The sequence below is a fragment of the Nesoenas mayeri genome, assembly GCF_963082525.1.
Source record: "Nesoenas mayeri genome assembly, chromosome: 17".
NCBI classification, from domain to species: domain Eukaryota; kingdom Metazoa; phylum Chordata; class Aves; order Columbiformes; family Columbidae; genus Nesoenas; species Nesoenas mayeri.
Window position 1 is genome coordinate 12,263,427 of NC_137565.1, and position 25,430 is coordinate 12,288,856.

Consider the following 25,430-nt stretch of genomic DNA (forward strand, 5'->3'; position numbering starts at 1 on the left):
TGCTGGGGATCTTTTGAGATCTGCTTTCAACCCTTAAAAAGGGTTGGGGTCTACTCCAACCCTCAGAAACAAGAGATGGATATTAAGATTTTGCCTAATGATTCCCTACCCTGCTTTCAGTTGGACCCATTCTGCTTCTGCAGAAATCCTTCAGCCTCCCCCCTCTCCAAGTTCAACACTGACTTTACAGACAGTTCTCCTGGGAGTACAGCACCTCCACCGCTCCTCAGCACCAAAACACCAGCACAGCTGTTCTTCCTAAAGCACCCGGAGCCCTGCAGACCCACCACCACTCTGCTGGCAGAAGCGCTGGGCTTTCCGTGTTTATTTCTCACATTTAATCAGTGCTTAATATTGCAAGAGGATGGCATGCAGTTCAAGCATTCTTTTAAGAGGTGGGCTGTGTGATTTTGAATGGCGATACCTGAAGGGCTACAATAGGCTAAGAGCATCCATCTAATTCTATAGGGCATGGTTCCTAATGCTCACCTCTGGCATAACTACGGTTTTGCAAGGGGACAGTGACAGGAGACAGTAGCTGCACCCAGTCTGTAGATGTTGCTTCAGAAAGCACAAAGATACGTACGCGCAAACACTGTGTCACTCTGCAGCCCCGTAATACCTGAACCCAGAGGAAAACCTTTGCTGCAGTGGCTGTCTGGGCCTTTAAGTCATGTTATAATAAAATCCATGTGCCTTGAGCTGTTAAAGCTCTTTTCTTCTGGGCAGCAGAGTCTGCGCTCCCCTAAAGTCCATTCACTTTTGGCAAAAAGGAAGAAGGACTCAAGCTGCAGGAATTAACATCTCTCTTCTGTACATGGTTTGGCTGACTCCAAGGTTGGCCAGTTTCCAGTCATGATGCCATTATATAATATTGCATAAATACCTATAGATGGGAGACAGCAGCGAGTGGAAGCTCCCCATACATCAAAGTCATTGTGGCACTGACTTCAAGGCTTCCACGAAACAGTGCTGTGAGGTTCAAAATCATCCTGGGAGCTCTCGTGGGGGTGCTGAAGATCCTGTCTTGGACATACACAATGAACAGATCAAAAAAAAAGGTGAGAACATGGAGTGGGTGTGTTTGGCAGGCGCGGAAAAGGGCTAACAGCTCATCTTCTGCTTTGGGAGAGTTTGTATCATCAGCAAGGCGCCCAAGTGGGCCTCAGTGTTAGCCCTGCAGCGGTTTTGTTGCCAGGGCCCATAAGGACATTCAGAATTGGAATGGTAGCTCTATGAATAATCAGACTACAGAGGTGAAGCAAAACCTTAGCAAAAATTCAGACTGGAAAAGACAACAATGAAACATAAGAGAGTTTAAAAACTATCACCTGCGTGAGATATACTTTAAAAACAAACAAACAACAAACCCCAACCAAACGAAAACTCACAACACTGCAAGGACAAGTAACTTCCTTCTCTGCAAGAGGGGGGTTCTTCCATATTCCACATCAGGGATCTCACTGTGTCGACCTTCTGGGCAAGACAATCACAGAACGAGTAGCATGCGCAAATCCTCCCAAAGGACAACACGCTTCCTAGCACAACTGGCCCTGCAAGATCCTTACGCTTGGCCTCAACTACCAACGCGTCCCTGTGCCTTTGGGCCTTGCAGGCAGGCAATGGAAAGATGCTATAGCACCGGTTACAAAGTTCAATGCAGTTTTCAATGCATTAAGCCGAAGGATTGTCGCCAAACTTGCCTTCCACGCAAGTTTTGCAAAGAGGGTAAAGCTACACTCCAGCTGCTTCTGTGCTCACGATGCTTTTTGCACTCACTCCTTGCCTGAGCTGTAGATCATCTGAACTGTGACACGTGTCAGGTCCATGTCCTCCGGGTACCGAATTTCTAGCTCGGTATTTGCTAGGTAGTGAATGCCTGTAAACTCTGAAAAATAGCGGCCGATGTCAGGGTGAGGGATCTCTCGAGGCTCAGAGTTATATTCCAGGTTCTCTGTTAGGAAAGAAAAGAAGTTATCACCACATGAAATGCTTGCTACAAGGCAATAAATCCTGTACCTCTCTCAAGTCTTGTTTCTGGCTCTAGAAACACCACCTGCTGATAAGATAAAAAAAAATAACAAATAACAATCCAGGAAACATGTACAGAGTGTGCCAGTACAACTGCTCACAGAGCCGCATCTCCTACGTGATGCTGACCCCGTTTACTCATTGCATGAAAACTACTTTATGCCTGATCACATTGTCTGACGTTGGGTTAGAGAAGGAGGACACTGTTGGTCACAAATCTTGGTTGTATGCACAGGGAGAAGCTGCTGCCGCTGAGCTCTGATCCCTCAAGCCCCATGAGAGATGAGTTTCCAGAAGGGACCTTCTCAAATGCTCCAAGGTGAGGGTGACTGCACAAGGTTGTCCTGGCAGAGGAGTCAAGTGTTTTCTTGCTGCTCTTCAACCACGTTAAGTCACCAGTCTGGTTTTCAAGCTAAATTAGCTTTTCTAAATCCAAACTTCCCAAAGCTAAGAGAAAGTCCCCAAGAAGAGCACATTAATTCCTTCCCAGAGTGCCCCATTTCCTCCTTTGCACTAAAAGAGGACCTGATTAAGCACAAGAGTTAATCAGCGCAGAAGCACTGGCATTAAAACACGAAGGTGACCCAGGCTGAGGGCCCCTTTGCTCCCGCAGTATCTGTGTAACGCAGCGCGAGCAGGAGGCAGCCCGGCAGCAAATCACACGCGCAGGTGCCCTGCAGCGGTCCCCAAATGATGTCATTTTTTCCAGCACGGCGCCAGACACACAGGTAGAAACCAAAGCTGCCGGCATCCCAAAGCCTGACTTATCTGCAAGGCAGGGCAGGCACAAGATGGGATGCAGAGAACATAATTCAGCTGTCAATCAAACTATTCAGTTCACTACAGAGAGCACATACAAGTCAATATAAATCCATACAGGCTCTTGGAAGCTGCTGTATATCGGTGTGCACAGCCAAAAGCACGAGAGCTTTCTGCACTTCACTGGGCTGGTGCAATACTACGGGCTTGCAAAGTACCTTTTTCATATACTGCACCACTGCGGGAAAACAATTTGCACTCCCCTCTGCTCTGCAGAAGCAGTGAGCTGTGTACAGAGAGAAAAACACAGCGGAAAAAGAAGCTGGCAGGGGGGAAGAGACCGAGACAAGCAAGTTTGGCACAAGGTGAGGAGCCTGAGAAATATGCTGACTACAAATTTTCAAACCACAGATATCTGCCCTGTGCTGTCACAAAGGAAAAAAAGGAGTGGACAGGTAGATACCAAACTCACTGTATGAAACCGGTGTTTTGGCATTAGTTACAGCTCCACCTACAAATGTACAGGAAGGACTCAAAGTGAGGTACAATTAACTATAATAAGCTTGGTGTTATTTCTGAGCTGGTTAGCTAAAGCTCTGCATGCAGATTTAAGGTTCTATAAGTAAAAAACTAACATTGCCTCCCCAGAGTCAGGTCACTAAGTTACGAAATAGTCCCTTCCCAAACGAGCTGGCGATGTATTTGAGAGGGAACACTCGGTAGCAAGGCAGCAAGATTTCAGCAAGCAAGGACAAACCGTTCCGTTTTCCCCAGCAATATCAAAACACTTGGATGCCAGAGGGATGATTGTGTCAACCTACAGCTTGGCTAAAATACTCTGTGCTCTGGAACCAACCAGCATTGTACTCGTTTATAAACAATTAGACAAAAGATATGAGAGATGACTCAGCCCCAGAAGTGTCGTGGCCAATTATCTGATTAGTTTTCACAGATGCGTGTTCTAATACCAACCCATGGCACACACAGATTTTTAGTTTTTTAAGACTTCAGGAAGCTAAATACTGCCTAACATGAGCCATAAGGCTGAGCTTGATATTCACAGACCCCACTTCTAGACTGTGCTTTTGCAAGAAAGGTTGGACCAGATGATCCTTGAAATCCCTTCCAACCTGGTATTTTCTGACTGATTTTCTTGCACTACTGAATAGAAAGTAACATTCAGGATACTGAGAAACACCTGCACTTTAAACCTACAAAGACAGGAGCGTCCCCTACTGTAAAACCACCTCTTGCTCACATGCACAGGACCAGGACGTGCTGGGGAACATCCCTGAGTGAAAGAGCTGAGCTGCATTTTGTCCAGCATTTCACCTCCAGCAGCTTCTACATCTTGTCTTAGCAAAACACAGTCAGGCTGTGCAGCTGCCCTGCCAGCTGGATGGGATGTCTCCGTGTCACAAGAAAAACAACAAATATGAGGAAAGAAACACTCTGTTTACAACAGATTGAGTTACAAACATATAAGTCTTTTTCCCCTTTTGAACCTCACTTGAACACATCTTGTATCTTAACCTCATATCCTGACCATCAGACATGAATATCCTTTCTTACAGTGTGTTGCAGAAAGAATGGGTGATAGAGATTTCACAAACGCAAAGAGGTTTAGAAGAGATGTTCGCTTTTGTCCCTTTCTATGCGAGGTGGCACTAAAAGCCACACTACCTGTTCTCTGGGAGCTTGGCATGTCCAGTCTCTCGATGAGAACCGTGCCCTGGCAAGCAAAGCCTGGGTGCTTCCTCACTAGATCCTATTTTGAGGCCCTGCCCAAAGCACACCTACAATTTCAAAGAACAAGAGCTGGTGACAGAACTTCAGACTTCAGAAAAAGGTGAATTACTTCTCTCAAAAGCAGCAATCACGGTTTACACCATAAAACCAATCGTGTCCAAAGCACATTTCTTGGGCAAGAAGAGACTACACCAGAGTGCTCCTTGATGTTCATTCCTATCAGGCCATGAATTCAAGATCATCTTCCACCCTTTTAGTTTATGTTTCATACTTGAAGTGTTAATCATTTAAGCATCCCTCTCTCCTAACGTATTTCTAAACAGATAGTAAACACAGGAGACTCCTACTCACCTTGAGCAGCGTATCTGCAAGAACCATCTTCCACCAGCACGTTGTAGAAAGGCTGGTGGGGGCCATGGGTAAGGCTGTGGACGTTCATATTCCGGATCCATTCATGCCCCATCATGCAGGCGGGATCCCAGCCATAAATCACGCAGTTATAGCCATATCTAATTAAAAAAAATTGCACACCAAAGACTGTGAAAACTCCAGGGCCAGCTCTTTTTCCTCAAGATTAATAAAGCACAGACTGGATAGGAGCCTCCTGTGAGTTGGCACAAGGAGAGGACAAGGGGGGAAAAAACCAATCAATTAAAAAAGATTGTGTGTATATGTGTGTGTATTTTGCGGTGGAGGGAAACAACTAGGAGTGGCTGGATAGACAGACAGGAACAAAGAGCTGAGGACAAAGAAACCAAACAGGAGCAAGAAAGGAGAATGGGAGAGAGAGGAAGAAGGAAACAAGAAACAGGGAGGGAAACAACCATCCTACTGTGTCGTGCAATTCCTTCTGAGCCCACTGCACAGACATGGTAATCCCAGTGCTGAACTCCCAGAAACAAAGCCATCGTTATTTTCAGATTGTTTATGCGATTAATCGCAAGGTATTAAAATTGTCACTGCCGACACCCTTAAAATATACTCCAGATGTCTTGTTGAGTTGGAGAAGAGGCCAGAGCAGCACAGTGCTGGCATGTCACTCTGGCAGAGTAGTGCAGACAAGAACACAAAGCCTCTGTGCAGTGCAGGAAGGGGGGATAATAATAGCACAGGGAGAGATTAATAAGCTGTCTTAGGAATCTTACAATCCCTTTTGAAGTCGACTCTTCCATGGTCCCTCATTAACTGATTATTGATGTTTCTTCGAGAGCTCTGGGATGTGGAAATTTTAGCTGTGTGATATGTGATGACTCAGACAAGTCACCTCACAAGCTCTCCTCTGCGAGCAAACAGCAGTGAACACGCTCGCTCTCTCAAAGGACAGACAGAGCTGCTCCCGTTTTCCTATGAGGTACATGGCACAGATGCACGTCTGGTATTTTCCATTCCAGGTACCTCCTTGCCAGACAAAACCACATCTCGTTACTGTCAGAACAAACACTTCTGCCTAATGTGAGGAAGGTTTTGAAGAGCTCACCTCTTGTGTTTCATAATGAGCCCGATGGAAAAGCAGACGTCTTTGTGCTTCTCATCTGAACGGTACTTCACCTCAGGTCCCACCTCCTCTTTCCGGCGTTCAATATGCTCCAGGGTATGTTGAACCAGGTACCCGACAGCCCCATGCTGGGATGGGTCCAAAGCCTGAATATGCTGCAAGATGTCCAGAACCTTCAGCAACCAAACCAAAGAGACAGATTCAGAACAAGTCTCTACTGCAGTCCAACACTTACACGTATATACTGCGTTAGTGCCCAGGCCTAGAGGTCTCCCACACAAGTTTTCCAGAGAGGACTGAGAACCTTTTCTCCAGTTACAGGCTCCCAAGGAGTTCTTCACACTTGCTCAGTCTGTAGAAACTGCAACTGCTCCTTTTCCATTTGTAAAGCTCCCTACTTCCAAGGAAGGGCAGTGTTGAGCAAAGTAACTCCCTAGAACTAAGTCATACAAGTTAATTGCGTCACATTTGCTGCACTGACGAGACCCTTTCAAGGTGTATGAAACGCTAAGAGAAAACTGGTGCTAGTCTCCCAAAATGCTGCTGTGAAGTGACTCCAGATGATTTCTGTTGTACTCGAGAACAAATATTTTAGTTTAAAAGAGCTCCTCAGCACACCTGCGGGAGCCTGGAAGAGGAAAAATGGAGCAGCACAGAAGGAAACACAAATAACCTCTATGATGTTATAGCATGAAATAGTGAATGAGACAGAGAGCCTGCTTGTCTCAGGATGACTAAAGAACACTAACTTTAAACGTGCTTTCAAGGCAGCAAACCCTGTAGATCCAGAAAACCAGCCCAGCAACACCCTCTGGCACACTTTCTTTCCTGCTCTTAACAAAACTGTTGTCTAAACAGGTTGGGAAAAGACAGATGCGTCTGTCCCAATATCAAATATCCCAAGTGCTGCCACAGTTTTAAAATGTGAAACACCATAGCACCTGGCAAAAGGATTTTCGCCTTGATCACACATGCTGGGAGTTTTGGTCAACACTAAGTTCAGAGCAGCAGCAGAAGAGGAACAGAAATCTCAGGCATGAGCATCAGCCAAGAGGTGAAGAAAATAATTGCAGAAAAAGAACAGGTAAGTAATGAGGTATGAGAAGAAGAAACACAGCTCAGGCTTCTCGGTCACCTTAATTCTCTGACAGGCACCTTAAGAAGGATGTGAAAATCCCCAAAAATCCCACAAAAAGGGGGACAGTGACCACAGCTTCTTGGCAATTTAATTTACTGTTATTTGCAGACATTTAGGACAAATTCCAGGTAGCCTTGCTTGACTTTTAAGATTTTGTACCTCTTTCCGTAAATCTGTCAGATCTCTATTAAAACCAGCATCCCCTGTTCTGTCAGACACAGCGTTCTCCCTGACTTAGCTACAAACCCACCCGACACCCTGGAACGACTGGGTGCATTATGAGGATGCAATACTGAGAAGTCCAAATGTACCCATTTTCAGTGCACCTGGAATGCAAACCTCAGCCATGGGCCTTCATTATTTGTCTGAGGGCAGCAAAATGCAAGTATGTAAAGCCTCGATGCTTTACAAACACATCACTGAGTGCCAGAAACGGGAAGGAAGATCTTGCAGCGTTTCACTGAGCTGTCTCCTATTTACGTATAGTTGCCACTTCAGCTCAGTGAGTCCCCTGTACACAATTCCTTAGTTTGTGCTTTTCTTCTCCTGTGGCAACCCTAAAATTTGCTGCCATAAGAAAGGAAAGGCAAACTTATGTTCTTCAAAAGGAAGGCAGCTTGTAAGTCTTGGCACCTTCCTTCCCATTTTCCCAAGACTCAAGTCACTACGCTAAAGGTGACATTAAAAAAGAATCCCAAGGACAGGAATTTAAGTTGCTTTTTCACATGAGCCACTGCTTGTGTGGCTGAGGTTTTCTGAGAACAGTTTTGATCATAATTATAAAAGATAACTTCCTGCAAGTTTTCTGATAAGCTAATTGCTCCTTTTACACGAGTTCAGGAGGAGTTTTACCACCACTCCCACAATCTAGGGGTAAACCAAAGAAAATGCCCTTACAGAACTTACAACCACAGTATCGGTTGCAAGACAAGCTGTCAGACTTGGGCAGTAAATCATACATTATGACTCAGACTCGAGGCTGCTGACAAGTCTCCCCCCGGGCAAGCAAGAATCGTCCTCTCTTCCCTGCTTCGTATAGTACAAATTGATTCTCTGAAACATGATAACCCATTTAATTGTGTTTATTACAGAAGCAACTTGTGGCAGACTGTAATGCAAGCTGACGTAGTCCAAAAAAAACCCAACAACAACAACAAAAAAAATCAATAGACATGTGTTAATAGCATTTAGCCTAACAGAAAACATACGGCTGAGCGGCGAGGTACCTTTTCTGGCCAGATTCCCAGGTGGAAGTATAACCTGGCCTGGAGCATCAGATGCTGCACGTTGTCCGGATACATGGCCAGGTACAGATCCAACGAGTCTCTCAATAGTTGGTAAGACTGATCAGTGCTTTCCCTGCCAGGAAAAAAACAGCACAATCTTAAGGTTAGCTCCTCAACCCCTACCCCCGGTACTCTGATTTACAAGGATAGTCACAGAAAATGACACTACACACATGCTCATTCAATCAGAGTGACTTCAGCACTGACTGTCACTTGTCACACCCAACAGGCTGCTCAGGAGGCAAAACAGGACACAACTGACCATTGGGCTCTACCCTCCCACTTCACTAGTATTCTACTTGGTCAAATAATCCTACACAGACAATTCACTCTCCAAACCATTTTCTTTTGAAATCTGCTTTTGTTCCCCTAGCTTAATTCCACCTAAAACAATCCCTTCACTCTGGGATTTATTTTTTTGGCTACTTGGGAAAGTGATTATCGGGGGTATTAGAAAATAAGACCAGATTTTCTACAAACCAGCAGTAACTATGAAACTGCCAGTGGGTTGTGTTTACCAGATCATAAAAGGCCTCAGCTCTTAAGGGAACAGTGGGCACTCCCTATCAGCTTTTCACAGAGAAATAAACTATCTGTCCATTTGCTTGTGGGGAACTAGTTTTACTAGATATTCTTGTTTCCATGTAATACTGCTGCAGGTGATTAGAAGCAACTAAATGCAACATGACATGCAGAATTTTCATGATCCCCTGGGGCGACTGACACCTTTTTAAAGCACTCACTCAGTATCAGACACACAGACACTCTCCTTACAGGCAAGATGATCCTCAACTCACCGCTTGCCAAGGTTTAAGAGATTTCCCACCATCCGCTGCAAGACCTCTTTGGAAGTCACCACTCCGTAGAACTCTTCTGTCACATGGTGGCCAATTAGGTACTCGCACTCCTTCACCGTCAGCTGCTTCCCCTTCCCAAAGGCATCGATGTAGGTGTAGTCAAAAATATCTGTGCTTCTAATGAATCAACACAGAAACGAAATTGTGAACAGCACAAAACCTAAATTGTGATGATAGGTCTCACGGTAAAGCATGATTACCTATTTTTGTTCTTCCCTCAGCACTTTCAAGCTTGTTTTTAAAAGCAGCGTCATTCACACCTCAGCTCCCTCCCAAAAAGAGATCACCTGCCACCTTCTCTCTCCTCCTAGCTACTTCTTCAGGTAAATATAGGTTTTTTCCTTCAGATATTTTCAGGTTTGCTGCATCTACCGCTAGATTATATTATGACACTGCATCAGAAAATGTGACAGAGCCCACGCATACAACATCTGAAGCCTAGTGCCAAAATACCTAGTGCAAACAAAACCACCACCTTCAACTGGACTGCTGATGTCATTCACAAAATAGATTTCTGTAAACTGATCATGACCTGGTCAAAGAGGTATCCTGCACTGACTCAGAGAATTAAATGAATGTATGGAACAACAGCAATGGTCTCTAGCTGCTGTTCTGTATGAAAGGTCATATGAAATCAGCACCTTTTATCTTATTTTCAGCTTTCCATTATTTTCTTCAAGAAGAGAAACATCACCTCATGTTTGCTACTATTTCACACTCAAAATCTGTTCTCATTCATCATCAGGAGAGCTGAGTTCTGGGAAAACTTCTTCAGAGGTCTGATCTTGTCTTCCATATAGGTTATAATTAGATGGAAAATAATTAAACATTCTGGTATACATCTGGAGCTGTAAATGCTTTCTGGCTTCTATTACTGTGGACACAACTTCGAAATTCAGCAGATCACTTACCCTTCTTTTCCTTGACACCATCGCAGTAGAAAATGGCTGGGGAAGTTGACAGGTTCAAGTTTGACTCCCAGCTGCCTGGCAATTGTTAAATAAAGCACAGACAAACTGATGGGAATTCCCGTCCTGCGGATCAAAACCTGGGGGATAAGAATATGATAAAAACACATGGGATATTAAGAAAAACACCAACCCTTAAGGTTCGATTTCACAAATGAAAAATACTGTATGCTAACGTACTGCCGCCCAGTGAGACCTGGACAGGCTGGAGAGTTGGAGGGGGAAAAACTTAATGAAATGTAACAAGGGCAAGTGTAGAGTCTTGTATCTGGGCAGGAACAACCCCAGGTTCCAGTGTAAGTTGGGGAATGACCTATTAGAGAGTAGCGTAGGGGAAAGGGACCTGGGGGTCCTGGGGACAGCAGGGTGACCATGAGCCAGCACTGGGCCCTTGTGGCCAGGAAGCCAATGAGACCTGGGGTGGGTTAGAAGGGGGTGGTCAGTAGGTCAGAGAGGTTCTCCTGCCCCTCTGCTCTGCCCTGGGGAGACCACACCTGGAATCTTGTGTCCAGTTGTGGCCCCTCAGTTCCAGCAGGACAGGGAACTGCTGGAGAGAGTCCAGTGCAGCCACCAAGATGCTGAAGGGAGTGCAGCATCTCCCGTGTGAGGAAAGGCTGAGGGAGCTGGGGCTCTGGAGCTGGACAAGAGGACACTGAGGGGGGACTCATTCCTGAGGATCAATATGGAAAGGGGGAGTGTCAGGAGGATGGAGCCAGGCTCTTCTGGGTGACAACCAGTGACAGGACAAGGGGCAATGGGTGCAAACTGGAACACAGGAGGTTCCACTTAAATTTGAGAAGAAACAACTTCTCAGTGAGGGTATCAGAACACCGGACCAGGCTGCCCAGGGAGGTTGTGGAGTCTCCTTCTGTGCAGACATTCCAACCCGCCTGGACACCTTCCTGTGTAACCTCATCTGGGTGTTCCTGCTCCATGGGGGGATTGCACTGGATGGGCTTTCCAGGTCCCCTCCAATCCCTGTGATTCTGTGATACACCAACTTGAGAGAATATGCACTAAATGATGACATCATATTGACTTACAGCGAGTTGTTCTTCAGAGAAAAATATTTGTCTGACTACATCTGGACTACTAAATCTACAAACAGAATTTCTCAAGCCTGGCAGCCCCCTCTTTTTCTCCAACATATACATACCTGGTGAATGTATGAATTCAGGGAGTTATAGTAATCCAGCTCGTTCCCTTTGTATTTTAACTGCTCATACAAGACACAATTCATAGCATCAAGCACCTGCCGCTGAAGCTCCACTTCTGGAATCAGGACCTCTCCTAAAAACAGACGCAAAGAAACACAGACTGAGAAAACAAGTGGTCTTAACATTTGTGCAATTAATCTTTTAGCAAAATTCTTCATATGGGCTAAGAACACAAGAGATCCATCTCAATTTAGATTCAGCGCTGCCTCGCTTCCTTCTGTAGCTGAAGGACTTGATCTCCTGTCTCACAGCTCTGCTACACACATCAAGACTCAACTTCAGAGAGAAATGGGAACAAAAACAAGAAGAATTCCCCTCCCAGTCCTTTTTGCTAATACAGCATCAGACAGACAGGCAATCCTGGGCTATGGAGTTCCTGTGACTGAACAAATGGCTATTTCCTGAGTGATGCTTTAAGCAAATGTCAGAATACGCTTGCCAGGGGATAAAGAACAACAGCTCTTTAAGCCATGATAATTCAACAGCTGTTTCACCTTGTCTGCCTGTATTGAGACTTGCAGAAATGCTCCGCAGTAAAACATGTATTTCTGTACAGTACCTGCCTTGGAAGCCAAGCTGGGGTGCCTTGGATTTTTCGTCCGCAGGACTTTGCGCACTTTATCTGTGATATCATCCACCTGCGCCTGGACGCTTTTTAAGCAGATGTCTGACAGCGGGTTACAGTACTGGTCAATTAAAACAGCACCTGGAAAAAACAAACTATATAAGAAACAGGACTTCAGTTTTTTTTTCTTTGCTTAGTTTTATCTGTTCTAAATTCCAGGCATGCAGCAAGCAATTGCAGCAGAACACAAGAGCTTTCTTTTTAAAATTTATCGCATAAAATGCAAAGAATAAGCTGACAGGATAAATACCATTTCAATCCAGTATTCACCTCTCCACCATCTTGATAAGATTTGTACACTGAGCAGGTGTTCTGCTAAACCAGGCTTAACCATCCAGCTCTCCAGTTCCACTGCATCCCCTGGCATCCTCTCAACTTACAGTTGTTATTCAGAGCCTGAAACAATCTCCACTTCTGATTTCTTCCTGCCATATCCCCCATAGCTATCATTCTTGCTCATCATTCCATCTACCACTACATTCATCTTTCTCTTCCACGCCTGCTCTCCATCTTCATGTCAAAAACCCGCTATAATAGAACACATTTTCATTTTTCTTCTGCCCAAGCCTCTTCTGTCAAACTTTTGCAGCAAAAAAAATAGCCCTTTCTCAGGATCTTCTCCTTGTCATTTCATCACCATCGCTCTTTCCAAAGCCTGCCTATTGTTCAATCTTTGGAATTAACTGTATCCACTTGCAGGAACTTTGCCTGGATCATACCTCTTCCAGCTTCCTACACTGCTTTGTTAGCCCGTCCGTGACAGGCCTGATCAAGGATTTCAGCAGGACTCCAAGTCATGTCTTCTTTGCCCGGTGCTCTCCATGCTGAGCAGGTGAAGTTTCCCAACAGACTACCTGTTGGTGCTCTCACGGTACCTCCATGGCAGACAAATGCATTTATTTGTGACCCACATGATTAAGTCACACAATTAACTGTCTCAGTTGTTTCCAGTTAAAGCTGCTTTTGACTTCTCCTTCTTGCCTTAACACAGTCCTTTCTTCAAAGTCTACTGCCACTAACAAGAACCAGTTTTGGTGTTAGAGACTCCTTTGTGTGACATTTTTGAGGTACATACCAAGAGTAAGGGACTCTTCTATATACACCGGCAGCTTTCGATCCACTCATAAGACCTTCTCCATCGGAAACTTGAAGAAGAGAACAAACCCCCAGACTGAGGACACAAATTGTGGAAAAGCCTTTTCTTTCTTCATATCTGGTGCCTTCCCACCATGACACTGGACACTTCTCTGTTGCTTTTCAGCTCACCTGTCCGTGTGCAATTATTCAAGCATACAGCACTGACAGAATCTAACGGAATCCTGAGATTCTGATGCAACACTGTGCAACTACGGCAAGACTTGAAGGATTTCAGGCACATCAAAAATCCAAACTTAATTCTGCGTTGCCCAAGTGCTAGTTGAAATACAAACAAGGAAGGCTCTTTCCAAATAAAGCAACAACAGAAAGCTGTCATTAAGTGTTTTACATGGGACTTCTTTCAAAGACTTACCCTCCAAAAACGACTGCCGATCAGTCGGGCGTTGAAGATACTCCTTCAGGTTTTTTAGTATATTCTGTTGCCGTAAGAAGTATAGAATTTTCTTTGCATAGTACTTCCAGGTGAGACCTTTTCTGCATATTGAAACACAAAGAGCAAGCACTTTAAGGGTGAACATTTGATTTAACTTTTCCAGTGAATACAGGTTTACAATTCAGATTGTTGCTTTTTTAACAAGTTTAACAACACCACTATCACTGATGAGTCAACCAAAAAGGTCAATGTTAAGAGGAAACTCATTAAAAACCCTGCAATATAGGACACTTGCAAAACATTTCAAATTTTTATCCTATCACCAATATATAATTTTGAGAAGATATAGTATCATGGGAAACAACACAGGTCATAATTAAAGTAGCTCGGGAATATCTGGTTAAAATCCTATCCTTCATTCTTAAAACACTAGTCTCTGTTTGACTGGTTCCCTCCAAAAATCAAACTATCCCCTCATCATTAACAAGAAATTGATGAGGACACAAATGTAGGTCCAATAGTATTCAGAAGAATAAACAAAATCCCCATAGGAAAAACACCTCTGCTGCTCTGAATAGGCAGGAACAGATCAATAGTTGGTCTGTAGATCATACAGCCCCAAAACCTTACAGCTTTTATAGTAAAGCCCCTTCTCTTTCTAAATTAACAAGTGAAGGAGAGTGCCCAAGAAGCAATAGAGCTGGTTATTATCCAGGTAAGTTTGAAAAGGTCACCTGAATATGACAGACCAATGTTCTTCAGAAAACAACCTTTTACCCTGCTTACATTTCCTCTCCTCCAGACTGCAGGTAAAAATCAGCCTTCTCCATCCTGCTGGCCAGGAGAACAATCAAACCTCATCACATTTATCCTCTTCCAATAAATTGAGATGCTCAATAGGGACAACTGCTTTATTGGGATACCTTCCAGGGAAATGATTTAGCCTAATGCCCCTGCGCAGTAATGGTGACAGCTTCATCAGGGTGTACTTAGCATCAATTCTGCTTTATCGGGAGGCATTTGGCTGGTGCAAAGGCTCAAAAGCTTTTCATCCAGTTGTCAAATGGGAGATGTTCAGTCCCAGTTCAAATAAAGAAAATAATAAAATGCATGTGAAAAAAGCAAAAATGAGATGATTGCCATTACAGTTATAGTTTGTTTTTCAAGCTCCACTAACAGTCTCTTTAATCAAGGTTATTAGACCCCATTAAGAGCAATCTATCGCTGCTTCGTAGCACAGCAAAATCAGCATGGTTTATATGCTACCAGCAGAAAAACCTTCAATTAAAGCAGTGACTTATTCATCTTGCCCAGTGTTAACTGTAGTGATGGGAATACCTAGGCAGGTGCCAATCAGAAGTTTTATTTACCTGCTTGGCATTTCATCTGTCTGAATTACTTACAGAACTGCAAATTTTGCAGTGGCTGAATTAAACTCAGTTGCTTATTTGGGGACAAAAATTGTACCAACCTATGGAGCTAAGAAAAGCAATAAGAAGAGGGGGGAAAGGAAAAACAAAGGCTGTAATTTCATGATAGGTGCACTCAAGGTGACAGTCCTCAGGGACTATTCCTGCTTTCCTCCCGTGCTGTGGCCTCATCCAGCAAATCAGTTCAGCACACTGATCCAGATTTAAATAAAAAAGGAACAGGAGGATGGGAACTTCTTAAATCAAAACTACAACAGAGAAAGGGGCACGTGGAACATGTCCCAAGTGATGGCATGAAGTAGCAAGGCAACAAGTAACAATCCACAACACAAAGCCAGGTGACCTTCTTCTTGTAGAACACAGCAATACTTCTCAGCCTTGGTCAGCCTGGGGATGTTGTTTGACAAGTGACAGAAGGACAGAAGCCAAGGGCAGACGTTTACCACAGTACCATTCTTCTTTAATTGATGAAAGGGGAAAAACCCCTTCCATTTCTAACCCTTCTCTTTCTTACCTTCCTTCCATGTTAAGGATACACATCAGTTCATCCTCAAAAAAATGACTTGGGCACCCGAGCGTCTCAATGTCACTGAATCCATCACAGGGGACCTGTCGAACCAGACAATGAATTATGCAGAGCCCAACAGATTCTTCCCAAAAGAACATAATCACAGAATATCATAAAAAGTCTCAAACCCAATTTTGTTCTATTTTTTAAAATTTATCTAAGATCTTAAAAATGTCCAGCTCACCAAATACTCATAGTCTCTGCTCCATGGAATTACTGCAATTTTAGCTAAATAAAACAGTGTCCAGGACTCCTCCAGCGGGTGTATGGACCAGCCGAAGTGTATCAGATCTTACGCAGACTGGGTCCAAGCTGAAAGTAATTTTAGGGTGGAATCAACTGTGGTTGACCAAACCTCTACATATGCTCCTTGGTGTAGCAAACTGCTCCTGAGGAAAGAAATGAAGGACCAGAAGCCTTCATTTCAGCCTGAAACCTACACTCAAAAACCTCACCTGATGAAGCAATAATGACAAGCGCTAACCCACGGTTACCAGTGTGTTGCTAGAACAGTATTTTTTGGAACACCTTGGTTTGAACTGTAAGAAATATTCCCGCTTTCAAGCTTGTCAGTATAGGACATGGGCTAACAGAGGAAAAAGCAACTCCCATTATACTGTATCTTAGTGGACATTCCACAGGATCTAGTGGAAGTAGATTGAAAATCTCTTCCCCTCAGTTCTAAGTAGGGAATCAAGCTGCAGTTTCCAGCCCTACAGGAGATGATCCTCATTCACAGAATCCCAGAATGTCAGGGATTGGAAGGGACCTCAAAAGCTCATCCAGTGCAATCCCCTCATGGAGCAGGAACACCCAGATGAGGTTACACAGGAAGGTGTCCAGGTGGGTTGGAATGTCTGCAGAGTAGGAGACTCCACAACCCCCCTGGGCAGCCTGGGCCAGTGTTCTGATACCCTCACTGAGAAGTTGTTTCTTCTCAAATTTAAGTGGAACCTCTTGTGTTCCAGTTTGAATCCATTACCCCTTGTCCTACCGTTGGTTGTCACCGAGAAGAGCCTGGCTCCAGTCTCCTGACACTCACCTTTTATATATTTGTAAACATTAATAAGGTCACCCCTCAGTCTCCTCTTGTCCAGCTCCAGAGCCCCAGCTCCCTCAGCCTTTCCTCACATGGGAGATGCTCCACTCCCTTCAGCATCTTGGTGGCTGCGCTGGACTCTCTCCAGCAGTTCCCTGTCCTGCTGGAACTGAGGGGCCCAGAACTGGTGTTGCTGACTGGTCTCTCAGTCTTTGCACATGTGATTAAAACAGCAGGAAACCAGGAGCCTCTGCCCCCAGTTATTAATGCCCTGACGCACATTTCTTCACGGTCAAATGTCCCACTGTTGTAGCTACAGCTGAACAATTCAAAAAGAACAGTTTAGAGAGATGCAGCTCCAAACAGCCTTTTTCTCCAGGGGTGCAAACCCAGGTGCCAGCCCTTAGTTAAAATCAGATAAGATTTCAACACAGGTCTCCTATGTCTTAGGGGAATTCTCTAATGGACCACAACATATTCACAAATGAGCCACAGAGGGGCAGCCCTTCAGTGGCTCTTGTGTGAACTTTTTAGGTTACAGGCAGCATTTATTCCTATTATTTCACAGAATTTCAGGCTGACTCAAATTGTACGGCTAGCCAAAACCCACAGCCACCGACTAAGCAAACAGACAATGAAATAACTGTTGATCCTCAAACACGTTAGACAAGATTTTCACCTTATTCACACTGAATGCAAAAGCATCTTGATGTCATGGCTGTGCAAAGAACTTCAATAATATACTTCACAATTCACTGAACCTATTGCACTTTGGTCCTGTTTTCAAATGACTTCTGCCAACTCGCAGAACGTATCCTTGCACAAGGTCTGCAGTGAGATAAATTCATACGTGTAAACAAGCCATCAGTCCATCAGAAGTTCCCAGAGCCAGGTCTGAACACGCAGCAACAAAGAAAGAGCTTTTAAAGCTGCAGCAGCAACAGCTGAATGTTGCGTGCAGTTTGCACCTTTGGATTTTGAACTGTCTCTCTCCGTTTTTGGCTGGTGCTCTAGCATTTCCACACAAAGTGAGGAAATAGGCATTTTCTGAATGGATAGCTGAAAAGATGTGAAGAAAGAGGAAAAACAAACTAATAAAAATACTAAACAAGAAGTTGGGCTGTTGCACATACATAGAGACGACTTACATGTTCTGAAAAGAACCTTTTGGAGAATGATGCTACAATTCTCTGGGCTTCTAGACCAGCGTTGTGCCGTGCTTTGTACTCTTCAAGCCAGCTGACACCGTCTGTGTGGCTGTAATACTTCAGCAGTGACGGCCACCTACACAAGACACCAGTGAAAAGGTTCATTAGAATTTCAGCATCACTGAGAACCTCCAGAACTGTCTAATGTATATTGTAACCATGTGAATCGAGGGGCTGAGACATTGCCAAGACACAGTACAACTTTAAATGTAGTTGTATACATTAATACAATGACTGACTCAAGCAACAAAGTATAAATCCGATGGATTTCACCTGTGTATTGTTATTTAGCAGGAAGCTCTCCTGAAGTCTTCCGACAGGAAACCTTCAAAGGCTCAAACGTATTTCAATATCTAAATATCCTAAACACTTTTGAGATTGATAAGAGGAGTAAAGGTATCACATTAGTAGAAGAGATGCAGAGTTTTATAATAAAAAAGCTTGCCATTCTGAAGATATATCACATTTAAGCTAACCTGTCATCTAACAGACTGAGAATTCACTGTCCTGTCTTCTTCCTACTGCCTTGTGGGTCTAATTAAAAGGAGCACCCTCTATTGCCCTCGCTGGCGGCAACATCTACTGGAGGAAAACAGAATTCTGAAGTGAAACTGTGACAACTAAATGGCTTTGGAGATCATTTTTAACGCAAGAAATAATTATTTAAAAAAACCCTCAAGCCTTTATTGTAAAAGAAAGCTGTACCTGCTTTATTGAGTCTAAAAATCCAAAAGCTAAAACACCCTCTACAGTTTACTAAGAAGTGTTTCAAGTGAAAACCTGCAAGTATTATTTTGGGGACTATAAACTATAAAGCAGCACCTTTTCTATTAAAGTGGGCACGTGGTGCCACAACACAGCCCTGTGCAATAAAATCCGAGCCAGCGCAGCAATACCCACGATGGTTCTGAAGACACCAAGATCATTCGTATCTGAAACACGAAGAAGAATCAGCACAGATGGAAATATTTTGGACAGCATGGGAAAGCAAGCAGAGAGAAAAGCCTCTTGTAATTTACAGAGAGGTCCATTTCACATTTTGCAATTCTGTTAATTATTACTGGTTTTTACAAAACATTTTCCTTCAAGTAGGTGGATTGCCCTAGGTCCTTTTCAGGTTATAAATATTTTATACATATATATATATATATATGTACTTTTATATGTCTTTATAAATAGAGAGAACATCAAATGTTTAAATCACTAGTTCTGTATAAAAATTGTTACCAATTGACCAAAATGTAGAGTTATGTCCACCTACACAGGGATGATACTTCATTACTAGTTAATAATAAAACTCCACTGCAATTGCAGTTACAAAATAACATCAAAGGCTAACCAAGTAACTTCACATTACATAACAAGCGCTCTCCTGATAGATCCCTGGCCGCTCATCTACTGCTGAAACGCAGCCACGTCATACTAACAATTACAATCATTTATTTTAGGATGAGAACGAATAATTTCCTGGGTTGAAATTATACTGAAAATTTTAGGGTGATAAAGCGCAACTGCTCACAACGAAATCCAGCCAGGACAAGGTCAATGTGCAAACTCCTGCCAAAGGTTCTATTATCAAAGACAGAGAGGATGGCAGTGTATGGTAATCACCTACCACACTCCATTTCAGCTGTTGGATCTCAACCATTTTTAAACTTTCAGGTTCACTTCAGAAATTAAGAGCCACTGAATCGGTGAAAGGATCTGGCCGGCCATCCCAAGCCATAATTCAGTGAATTGGGGAGGCTGCAATTGTCCGGCAGCCTTTTTCAACCGTGAAAAGAGAATCATTCCCTCAATTGAGCTGTGTTAAATTTTAGAAGCCAACTGGTGATTAGAGAAAGCAATATTGCTACTTTTTCTGTGCCAAAACAGACAAAACGAGGTAGCAAATGAGTGTGTGCTATTCCAGACAGGTTGGCAGCCCCAGTGAAGAGGTGGCATTTATAGAACTGCTGAAACCAGTGTAGCATAAGCGATACAGCACTCACACTGTATTTCCAACTAAAGTATTAATAGGTTCCCCGGTTATAACACAGCTCTGCCCTCACCAAGTGCCCTGTGACAGCCTTTGAGGGAAAATAAACCCACAAGAAGCAAAAATCCATCCAAAGGATTTTGGTTGCTGTGGAAATAACTCTCCCAAAAGCACCACAAATAAACACACTGCAGAGTATTAGTCCTGGGACAGGACAAGTCTCGGTGGTTACTTTGGAAGCTGCCAGCTATAGCTGCCTACCGGGGAGGTCAATCCACAACTCCACTGTGTGTGTGGCCCTATGTCCATAGCATGGACACCAGGTTGGATCTGGGATGCACCACAGGCCCAGCTGTGGAAAGGGTTGAAAAGATTGATTTTCCCTAAGCGACAAGGCTCAGCCCACAGAATTCCGGAGGGGAAGCAGCCTGGCCGCAGTCCCTGCGGGGAAGGACACCCGCACCTCCTCACCCCTTAGACACACAGCAAAAAGCTGCAGGGTTCATCCAGCTCGTGGTTCAGATTGGATATCTGGAAACATTTCTTCCCCAAAGGGCTGTGGGGCATTGGAACAGGCTGCCCAGGGCAGTGCTGGAGTCACCATCCCTGGAGGGCTGGACAGACGGACATGAGGCTCTCAGGACATGGGGCAGTGCCAGGGGTGAGGAATGGCTGGACTCGATCTTGAGGGTCTTTTCCAACCACAGTGATTCTATGAGGGTTTCAGCATGCAACTTGCGAAGCCGAGGAGACAAACACGGGGTGTGTGGGGGGCACCTCAGCACCCCAGGCCCCCCCAGGCCTTCGCACGCAGGACACGGTCCCCGTGCCCCTGAACCCCCGGGCAGGCCCCGCCTGCGCTGACAGGGCCCGCGGGGCGCTGAGCAGACCCCGGGCACCCCTCGCCCGCCTTCCCCGAGCCGCGTCCAGCCAGCGCAGCCCCCGGCGGGCCGGGCCGGGCCGTGCTGCCCACCTGAGGCGGAAGCGCTCCCGCCACACCTTCCCGCGGGGCTGGCACGCCTCCCGCAGCCGGCGGCAAGTGCACGACACCCGCCCGATGTCGGCGGCTCCCAGCACGTCGCAACAGAGGATCAGCTCCAGCAGCTCGCCCGGCAGGTCCGTCAGGCCCATCCCGTCGGGCTCAGGCCCGCCCGGTGCCGCCGCCGCCGGGCCCGGGCTCTCCGCCGCCGCCATCTTGGCTGTTTACCTGCCCGGGGAGGGGTTAGGGAGCGTCTGCCGCTTCCGGCGCAGAGCGAAGGCGGAGGAACGGCCCAGGGAGCGTCTGCCAAGTCCCGCCGCGCCGGAAAGCGCAGAACGGAGCGAAGCGACGCTTTCTCCCATGTAGGCACCAGGGAGCGTCTGACAAGTGTCGCGGCGCAGAGCGGAGCGCAGCGCCACTCCGGGTCATAGCAGCGGCGGGGCCTAGGGAGCGTCTGCAAAGTTCCTATCCGCCGAGGGGACCCTTAGTGTCTGCAAACGGCGTCTGCTCCCCCGACCCCGATAGAGCTGGGCGGGCAGTTAGAGACCAGGGCCGACCCCGGGGCAGGGTGCAGGGAGCCGGGGCTGTGCAAGCGGTTTGTGCCTGTCTGCCCTGGGCTGACAGGGCTTAGGGCGGCAGAGGTGGAATGCAGTGCAACTCTGCCACCGTGTCTGAGGTGACACCTGAGGTGCCACCTCTGTCAGCAGCAGCACCTGAGGTAATGCCACCGCCATGCCTGTGGCAGCACCTGAAGTAACGCTGCCGCCATGGCTTTGGTAACGTAACGCCTGAGGTAATGCCACGGCCATGTCAGCAGCAGCACCTGAGGTATCACTGCCATCATCTCTGTGGCAGCACCTGAGGTGACACCACTGCCATGTCTGAGGTAACACTGCTGCCATGTCTGAGGTGACACCACTGTCATGTCTGAGGTGACACCGCTGCCATGTCTGAGGTGACACCGCTGCCATGTCTGAGGTGGCACCACTGCCATGTCTGAGGTGGCACCGCTGCCATGTCTGAGGTGGCACCGCTACCATGTCTGAGGTAACAACATGGCCATGTCTGAGGTGACACCGCTGCCATGTCTGAGGTGACACCACTGTCATGTCTGAGGTGACACCGCTGCCATGTCTGAGGTGGCACCGCTGCCATGTCTGAGGTGGCACCGCTACCATGTCTGAGGTAACAACATGGCCATGTCTGAGGTGACACCGCTGCCATGTCTGAGGTGACACCACTGCCATGTCTGAGGTGACACCGCTGCCATGTCTGAGGTGGCACCGCTGCCATGTCTGAGGTGGCACCGCTACCATGTCTGAGGTAACAACATGGCCATGTCTGAGGTGACACCGCTGCCATGTCTGAGGTGACACCACTGCCATGTCTGAGGTAACACTGCTGCCATGTCTGAGGTGACACTGCTGCCATGTCTGAGGTGACACCACTGCCATGTCTGAGGTGACACTGCTACCATGTCTGAGGTGACACTGCTACCATGTCTGAGATGGCACTGCTGCCATGTCTGAGGTGACACCACTGCCATGTCTGAGGTGACACCGCTGCCATGCCTCAGGTGACACCACCACAGTGACCGAAGTGACGCTGCTGCCATGTCTGAGGCAGCACCACCATGGTCTCTGAGACAACTCTGTGGTGATGTCTGAGGTGTAACCGCAGCAATGTCTGTGGTCAAACCACCGCTGTGTCCCAGGTGACACAGCAGCCACGCACCCCTCACGCCAGCCGGGGAACAGCCCTTCGCTCCCGCACAGCGACGCCTTCCATCCTCCTGCCCGCTCCTTGCAAAAAACCTGGGGTCTTTCTGCCCTGCTCACATTCCTGGTAACCTGTCCTGCTGCTCTTGAGGGAGCACTAAGAACTGAACTCTTTAATAAAGGCAGATTAGCACCCCGTTACAACAGCACGCTGCCTTCCCGTGCAAAAAGCCGCGTCCATACTTGTGGCTCTTTCGCCTCTCCATGTGCAGCTGTTATTTTTGCCAGCCGGGCTGCTTGGGTGGCATTTTCCCAGCGGACATGGTATAAACGATGTGAAACATATAATGCTGTGACTCAAGCAACCTTACAAGAATGTGTTTCTGTCTTGCAGATAAATAGATGATGCCATCATCCTATTTATAGTGCTCTGGCATTACAGGTAGCGAACCAGAGCAAAGCCAAGATATCCAGAGAGGCCTTTCGGCACTAAAACCTCAGAGATAAAAGAATGAGGTCCACCAGATTTTCGTTCACTTTTTTATTTTGACTGTAATGCAAACAGGCATAAGTATTCCATAAAATCAGAAGATCGGAACTATATAGAAAGAGGTGCATGCTTCAGAACAACGTGGATATCTTGCAAACAGAGCCAGAGTCAGTCCGAAAGAGGGGGCTGGAGTACATTGTACGAATGGCAAAGATTTTAGCAGCATTAAGAGCTCAGAGGTAGGGGAAAACCATGTTTCTGACCGCTTAAAGCACTGGTATGATCAAACACAACACCGGCTCATCCCTGCTCCCATCGTCCCCACCCCTTTACTCAGAAAAAACCCACCTTAGGATCACACGGAAAGCTACAAAATAAGCTACTCCCTCCCCCCCAACATATACCTGTCTTATGGGATGCAAAGTGAGAGTAAAGACAAGGTGCCAGATTTAACTCACGGCATCATTTTATAAACCCAATGAAGGCACAGTGAGATGAGGAGGTGCGGAGGGAGGGAGGGAGGAAGGACCAGAGAACAGCGAGAGGCTGGAGCCCCATCGGGCAGAGCAGAATTAACCCACAGCCGAAGAGTTTAGAAAAACCTCTGTGATGGAAAGTTTGGGACTTTCCTGCCCCAAAACTGCAGCCCTTCACAGATCGGTCCCCATTCTCATCTGGGCACGACTGCTCTGCATGAAAAAGGCCACCAGAAAACAAACAAACAAACAAACAAATCCAAACCAACCTTTGAGGCTTATGCTTTTCAAAGGTGCCTAAGGGAACCGAGGGAATGAATCCCTGTTACAAAAATTAATTGGCACTGAATATCGGATTCCCTGGGCGGCTGGCAGAACTCATGTTTCTAAGCACATGCAATCTCCAAAGCAATGAGTCCTGGCTGAAAGTCATCGTATTCCTGCCTGGGGAATTTTGTGCACTCTGCAAGAGCTGGGGATGGTGCTGCAGACTAGGGAACTCAAGCTCTTTTCAGCGTGCAGATCCCAGGGTTTTTTGAAGGCATTTCAAGGCAGCAGAGCACATTTAACCTTGGGAATTGTGGACATTGGCCTATTTCGTAGAATTCTAGCAAAGCAGGAATTTTGCATTGAATTTCATTGGCTTCAAAGCCATCACTTCAATGCTGGGTACGGGGAGATTCTGAAACACCATCTTCTGCTTCTGCAAATCCTGTCGAGTACTGTTAAGTATATTTTGTTAAGACATGATTCCATGCCATGATCACACAGAGAGAAAAATTAAAAAGCAGGTTCAAAAGCAAGTAGTGCTAATGCCTCTTGTTGGAATTGAGTATATATTAAGGCAGTTTTCTTGCCCTTGGAAAAATTTAAAATCTCCATCAGCAATTATTTTGGGAACAAAATACTTGATTTAATCCAAAACAGTTTGATATATTTTTTGTTTGCTTTCCCAATGCCTGAAAACAAAGGAACAAAAAGAAGCCCCAAATTGGTTGCTCTTTTAGACCGAGTTTTTTAGTATCTAATCTTTAAACTTCTAAAGTATTAAGAATGCCCCTGGAAGAAAAATACTTTTCTCGGTGTTATTCTCTAGCAGATTTCTGAGGAAGCCCCGCAGACCTGTGTGCAGATGCTGCAGTTGGGCTGTGCAGGACTCTCCCGGCAGCCCAGCACCACGCTCCAGCTTCTGCACAGCCCCACAACTGCTCCTCAAGCTTCGACCCGTGGACGCAAGAGAAGCCACCAGTGTCTTGGCATTTTCTTGCTTTTGAAGTGCTTTCTCCTTCTTCCCTCCCTGAAATCTGGCCAGGTAGGTACATGAATAAGGCAGGAAAGCGGCAGCCCTCTCAGTGAGGCACTCTCACTGCTAAACAAGCTGCGACTGCTCAGCTACGAACTCACAATCTGTTTTTTCTTTATTATTTGTCTCCTGTGATTCGATGGCTCAAACTTCCATCACAGCCAAACATCTGTAGGGGTGGAGGCCAGGAGTTTCTAGTCTGCTTCATTCCTGGCATGGCAGGAAAAAGGCGTATCTGCATTACAATACTTCAATATTTCATGAGTTGCCCTTCTAACCGTGCTAAATTCAAGCCAATTTCAACATCTGATAAGGTCTGTTTTACTTCTGGAACCAAGTGCTTTAAAGCAGCAATCTCATCAGCTTTCTCCAGCTCCCCTGATTTCCTATTAAATACACACGGCCGTATGGAAGAAGCTCGAGCTAGATCTCCCTGTTGAGGGTAGATTTCGAATGAATTGCTAAGAGTCATGCATTGCAGGCAAGTGCAAGTGCAGATCGACACACGCAAAAACACTGCTGTCACAAAATTGCTGCCGCTGCTGTGAAAGTTTGATCCCACAAGCTGCTGAAATCCCCAGCGCC

The 25,430-nt window shown here is 45.9% G+C and overlaps 1 protein-coding gene across 1 annotated transcript; it reads right to left on the bottom strand.

Annotated features, from left to right (window-relative positions):
* Window positions 1-1,013: 1,013 nt before the first annotated feature.
* Window positions 1,014-21,073, bottom strand: FBXO21 (F-box protein 21; the record flags this gene model as incomplete). The annotated part of the gene is made up of 13 exons (XM_080355447.1): window positions 1,014-1,476; window positions 1,780-1,954; window positions 4,891-5,048; window positions 6,017-6,207; window positions 8,399-8,531; window positions 9,256-9,432; window positions 10,227-10,363; window positions 11,440-11,573; window positions 12,060-12,206; window positions 13,636-13,757; window positions 15,601-15,695; window positions 17,842-17,977; window positions 20,853-21,073. 13 exons carry the CDS (start codon window positions 21,071-21,073, stop codon window positions 1,461-1,463), a joined length of 1,842 nt encoding a protein of 613 aa, XP_080211573.1. The 3' UTR covers window positions 1,014-1,460.
* Between the last annotated feature and the right edge of the window lie 4,357 nt (window positions 21,074-25,430).